Consider the following 6,359-nt stretch of genomic DNA (forward strand, 5'->3'; position numbering starts at 1 on the left):
AAGATCCAGAAGAGCATGGACAGATGTTGAGAATACTTAAAGAGATCACAGACTCTAGTTCAGACTACTATATCCAGGAAAACTTTCAATTACCACAGATGGATAAAATTAGACATTCAATGATAAAATCAACTTTAAACAGTATCTATCTATAAATCCAGACCTACAGAAGGGTGCTAGATTGAAAATTCCAAACTAAGGTTAACTACAATCATGAAAACACAGGAAATAAATATTCCCAGACCTGCAAATCAAAATAAGGGAAAGACACACACACACACACACACACACACACACACACCCCTTTATTACCACCAACACCATCACCACCATCCAAAACAACAAAATAACAAGAACCAATAATCATTGGTCACTGATATTTCTCAGTATCAATGGACTCAATTCCCCCAATAAAAAGTCACAGATAAACATAATGGATGCAAAACCAGGACCTATTCTTTTACTTAACAGACTTTCCTTTGGGCCACCAACCAGCTCCCTAATCATGACATGGAGACTTCTTATTAGTCATGAATGTTCGGTCTTAGCTTATGCTTATTCCACTAGCTCTTATAACTTACCCTGTTTCTCTTCACCTACATTTTGCCTCGAGGCTTTTTACCTTTCTTTCCTTCTATATATCTTACTTTCACTGCTTCTCATGTTTGGCTGGTGGCTGCCTGATTTCTGGTCTCAGTATGTCCGTCTCTTTCTCCCTCCTTCTCTCCCCTTTTTCTCTTTCCAGCCTAGATTTCTCCTCCTAAATATTACCTCTGCCCACCAGCCCTGCCTATCCCTCTCCTGCCTAGATATTGACTATTCAACCTTTTATTAGACCCAATCAGATGCCTTAGGTAGGTAAGGCAAAACAAATGCAACATGCCTTTACACAATTAAATGCAGTACAAACAAATGTAACGTATGTTTGCATCATTAACAAAGGCAGCAGAAACAGATGTAACATACTTTCACACAGTTAAAGTAATATTCTGCCGCATAAGCAAATGTAACACATTTTTTCCTAGTTAAAACAATATTCCACAACGTTTGCTACATCTAAGAAACACACTCTGACATCAAAGATACACATTAACTCAGGGGAAGTATCAGAAAAAGTATTCCAAAAAAAAAAATGGACCTAAGAAACAAGTTGGTGTGGTCATTTTAATATCTAACAAAATAGACTTCAACCCAAAACTAACCAGAAGAGGCAAGAAAGTCACTATATATCAAAAGACAAATCCACCAAGAGGATACTGCAGTTCTTAACATTTATTCCCCAAACACAAGGGCACCTACATTTGTAAAAGAAATACTACTACAGCTTAAATTAGATACTCATTCTCATACATAGTGGGAGACTTCAATAATCCATTCTCACCAATAGATAAGACATCCAGACAAAAACTAAACAGAGAAATTCTAGAGCTAACAGAGGTTATAAACCAAATGGACATAACAGTTATTTACAAGACATTTCGCCCAAACACAAAAGGATATACCCTCTTATCTGCACTTCATGGAAAATTTTCCAAAACTGACCACAAAGCAAGTATCAGCTGCCACTGAAATTTCTATACCTTGTGAATTTGTCACTTAATAAATAGCTCACAAACCTAACAATTTGTCCAGATAGCAGGACTCAGAAGTGGCTTGATTATGGTGGAGATACTGCCTTTTTCTCTGTTTTCTCTGCTACTCAAGCGCTTCAAACTCAAGCAGTCAGGTTTTAAGATGACCTGCAGGGCGTGGAGGAAGCGGTTAGCGGCACCAGACAAGAGGACACTCACACGAATGAAAGAATCGTGACGTCAGAGATAAAGTAACATTCCTGGGAGGAGTTAGGAAGTCCAGTCACTCGCAGTTGGGAGCCCATTTGACCCAGTTGATGCGCGAGAGTCGCAGGTGGCAGGGCTGTGCAGAGATGTACTTCTGCTGGACTGCGGACTGTCCGGAGCCTCGGCTCCTGAAGGCGGGAGATGGCGGTGAGCTCTTGCAGGCAGCCAGTGGGGAGCGACACTCTCTGCTACTGTTCAGCAACCACAGAGTGTACTCCTGTGGGGACAACAGCTTTGGCCAGCTGGGCCAGAAGAGAGAGCAGAATACCGACCGGCCAGGTGAGTACCCATCCCAGGAGCGGGTGCCCTGACGGGAGGGGATGTGGATGTCTAGGTCTCTAGACCAGGGATACTTTGAAGCCGGTTCCCCCAAGGATACTTGGAAGCCAGTTATCCTGCTTTGAGCTGCTCAAGTCAGTGGTTTCCGTTTCCCAGGACTCTAGAGTTAGTTAGCGTTTGTTTCGGTTTCCAGTTCCTCTTCTTTGAGAAATGATGAGTCGATCAGAGGCCCCTCCCCCTTGCCTTTCAGACTTTCAGGGGAGAGGGAGGAGGTTGTCTTCCAGACCGAGTGTGTTGTACACCTCTAACTAATTTAGCAATGCCCGGGGACATTTTTTTCTCCTAATTTTAAACAAAAGTATAATATTACTTTTGGGCATTAAGGCTGTTGTAGGAACCTAGTAAAAAAAAAAAAGCCACCTGTAGGGTCTGGAGAGATTGCTCAGTGGTTAAGGGTTTGGTTCCTAGCACCTATGTGCCAGTAATCACCTTGTAATTCCAGTTTCAGGGGATCTGATGCCTCCGTGGGCACCAGCACACACATATGCACACAGTATCGCACACACACATAAAAATAAATAAAAATTATTTTTCAAAAGGAGACACCTGTAGTCACACCAAGAGCTCTAATAACAGGGCATAGTTCCTGCTTGTCTAATTCTCTGTGTATGTATTTGATCCTTATAGAATCATGTCATTGTAAAGTATTGTATTTAAACAAATTGTGTTTTTACCAAAATATATTTCTCTATTGGGGCTTTTTAATATATTATACTGATTCATATTCCTATAAGTATGGATCTAACTAAAGTTCTAGGGTTTTTTGGTTTGTTTATTTGTCATTTTATATGCTAAGCATCCACTCTACCATCGGGCTATATTACATTTCCAGACCTTAACCATATTTGATTATGTGTTTAGAATAATTTGAATAACTGTGTATCCAAATTATTCTAACAGAGGTAGCCCTCTGTTCTTTTAGATGCAGTTCCTGAAAGCTGCAAATTTAGCAGGAAAAAACCAACAGGCAAAAAACAGCATTCGATTTTATCAATCTTTTACCTAGAAAGTAATTTGTCTGCATGGGAATTCACAGAAAGAAAATAAAACCCAAAGAGGTGCTTAGATTCAGGATCTTGTGTACTCTATTTAACAAAAGAAAGGAGCCTGGGACTTTACTGTGTGGGACCATCAAGAAATAGTGATAGAGCACTTGCCAGACATGAATGAGGTCTTAGGGTCCCACCCTAGTATTGCAAAAAAGAACCGAACAGAAAAAGCAGAATGAAATAAAAAGGTAACCTATGTACATTAATAGCCTAAAGCATTAATTGTAGTATTTGTTACTCATGAAGAGACCAGCACTAGAGTCTAAGGGCTCAGGCCACCCTGAGGGGAGTGAGCAGATTCCAGACAGAAATTTCCACAAACTTGTAGAGAGCTTAAGGGAGCAAGACAAAATAATTCTCTTGGTTAAAGTGGTCAGAGCCTGGTTAAAGTTACTGGACAGCTTCTATTCTCTGTGTGGAGGTTAGCTGGGCGTGTTTCAGTTTCATTTCCCTGGGCTGTGACGTCATTAACAGTTTCAGTTTGCTTATGTAGGAACTCAAGGTGATAAGCCTTGCCAGCCAAGTTGTGTCCAGGCAGTCAGAATAACACCGCTGTGCTTCCCCATATGTACTATGAGCATATTGGGTTGTTTCCTCCGGGTGTTTAGTAAGGTCTCTAGACTTTGGTTTAACAGACATTGAAGGAGTCAAAGAGTAAAGTCTTGCGTTTTGAAGGCAATTACTTTCTTAAACTCTAGAAGCTTATAACGTTATGGGAGTTTTCTCTTCGTTTTTGTTTCCAAAGAACCAATCCGGGCATTGGATACTCTGCATGTTGACCTCGTGAGCTGTGGGAAGGAGCACTCCATAGCTGTCTGCCACAAAGGAAGGGTCTTTGCATGGGGAGCAGGTTTGCAAGGGCAGCTGGGGATTGAAGTATGTAAGGAAATAAACTTAATGCCTACGTAAGTATTTTAATTCACTCCTTTCCCCAATAATTTTGCATGATAGGTACTCAAACAGCAGGACACAAAGATGACCTTGCCTAAGGTATCCCTAGCCTAAGGGTAAGAGAAGTGGTCAGAAAATCATTTGCAGAGCCCATTGTTTAATTAGAGCTCATGAAGGAGAAAATCAGAATGAAATGATATGTGATTCTTGAGTCCTAATTTCATTTCTTATAATATACATAAGGGGATGCACTTGGACTCCTACAGTAAATAAAAATCAAAAACAACTATTTTAAGTACAAACTATCATGAAACCAAGAATTCAGAAAGAAATCTCACTTGATTCCCTTGCATCTGAGTAGAACAGAGCCTCTCACATTAAGCCACATCCTATGTGTTTCCCAAATATTCAATGAATGAAATTATGATGAAAAAGCCTAATGGAACATGTCATACTCTTCCAGTGAAGCTCTAGGATACATAGACCTTTACAGAGATAGAGACAGGAGTTCAAGGTCCTCCTCAGTTGCGTAAGGAGTCAGAAACCAGCTAGATCTATGTGAGACCTTTTCTCACCCTCCTCTTCTTAAAGACTCCAAACATCCAAACTACACCAAACCAAACCAAACAAATCACCTGATGGAATGTGGCTTGGGCTGTGTTCTGTACTTTGAAATGAAGAAATTCAATTAGGAAGGAGTGGACAGCAGGTCCTCCTAGGTAGTCAATGTCTTGTCACAGTGATGCATGATCAAAGAATATGGTTAGATGAATGAGATTGCTGCTGTCCAGGGAAATTATCACAGTGGGAGTGGCATTAGCAGGCTCAGTGTGGGAAACAATAGTCTGTCTGGCCTAATGAAGAGATCTAAAAGGTGTAAAATAAGTGGGGGAACCCCAAATGCTCCCCTGTCTTCACAAGGGGACAGAGATGATCTGGAGTTCTTAGAGGCTGGGAGGAAACCCTTTCCCTCAGTAGTTAAAATCACAAAAAGAAGGAAGGAAAAAAGCAGTGTGGCTCTTTGAGATAACGGTATTACAGAAGCACAAGAGGATAAAATTATTCTCTAAGATCTGATGCATTATCTAGAATACTTTTAAATGTCTGTAATTTCTTTGCTAATTCTTCCTAAACAAGGTTTAACAGACTTTTGTGACTTTTTCATTATAGGAAAATAAAATTTCCAGATGGCATAAAAATAATCCAAGTTTCCTGTGGACACTACCACACCTTGGCATTATCGGAAGGTAAAGAATACTTTGGGAGCCTCTGAATGTCACTAGAAAAATATTTTAAATATAAATTATAACCATGGGTTTTTAATCCACTAGATCCACCAAGTTTCATTTGAATGCATTTAGAACTTCTTTCTTTCTTTCTTTCTTTCTTTCTTTCTTTCTTTCTTTCTTTCTTTCTTTCTTTCTTTCTTTCTTTCTTTCTTTTTGAGACAGGGATTCTCTGTGTAGCTCTGACTATCCTGAAATTTAGTCTGTAGACCAGGCTGGCCTTGAACTCACAAAGTTCGCTTGCCTATGCCTCCCCAGTACTGGGATTAAAGGCATGGGCATCTAGCTGCATTTAGAACATTTTAACTGTAGGTTTCATCAGATATGGTGGTCTTTATTTTTTTTCAAATGTCTCTGTTCTTATTCAAAGTAGTGTGTGTCTCACCGCAATCTGGGATCTCCTTTACACATGAATGGCCAACTTTAACACTGCCTTTATGCCCAATGTCTTATCCTCATCAGTAAACTGAACCTTTAGATAGAAGAAAAGTTGGGATGTCAGATTCAGGACCGTGTATTTTCCCACTGATCTCTCTCATACCTCACCATCCTCATCCTCAGCTCAGATTTCTTGATGGGGCATGGTGAGGAGAAAATCTACTTTATCTTGTGAGGAGTGTCATGGTGGCTTCAAATTAAATGAAAAATGATTAACATAAAAGACACCCAGTTATTGTTAGTATTTTTATGTGCAATAATTCACAGAAAAGAAATGAAACTAAAGCTGGGCTGTGGTGGCTCACGCCTTTAATCCAAGCACTCGGGAGGCAGAGACAGGTGGATCTCTGTGAGTTCGAGGCCAGCCTGGTCTACAGAACAAGTTCCAGGACAGGGTCCAAAGCTACAGAGAAACCCTATCTCGAAAAACCAATTCTAAGAATTGAACTGCAAGAGGTGCTAAGCAAGAGCTCCTACACAGAGATATTTCTAAGTCCTGGAGACACACACACACACAC

General features: G+C 40.3%; 2 protein-coding genes across 2 annotated transcripts in view; one reads left to right on the forward strand and one right to left on the reverse strand.

Moving 5' to 3' along the window:
* The window catches only part of Ppm1k (protein phosphatase, Mg2+/Mn2+ dependent 1K), a 156,914-nt gene that overhangs the window by 76,118 nt on the left and 74,437 nt on the right, over positions 1-6,359 (reverse strand). The window lies entirely within an intron of this gene.
* Herc6 (HECT and RLD domain containing E3 ubiquitin protein ligase family member 6) overlaps positions 1,878-6,359 on the forward strand; it is a 59,313-nt gene continuing 54,831 nt past the window's right edge. The window contains exons 1-3 of the mRNA XM_005360886.3: positions 1,878-2,117; positions 3,972-4,131; positions 5,288-5,364. Of these exons, the coding sequence (XP_005360943.2) occupies positions 1,889-2,117; positions 3,972-4,131; positions 5,288-5,364 (466 nt within the window). The 5' untranslated portion in view covers positions 1,878-1,888. The remainder of the gene's footprint in view (positions 2,118-3,971; positions 4,132-5,287; positions 5,365-6,359) is intronic.

The sequence above is a fragment of the Microtus ochrogaster genome, linkage group LG3, assembly GCF_000317375.1.
Source record: "Microtus ochrogaster isolate Prairie Vole_2 linkage group LG3, MicOch1.0, whole genome shotgun sequence".
In the NCBI taxonomy this organism is placed as follows: Eukaryota; Metazoa; Chordata; class Mammalia; order Rodentia; family Cricetidae; genus Microtus; species Microtus ochrogaster.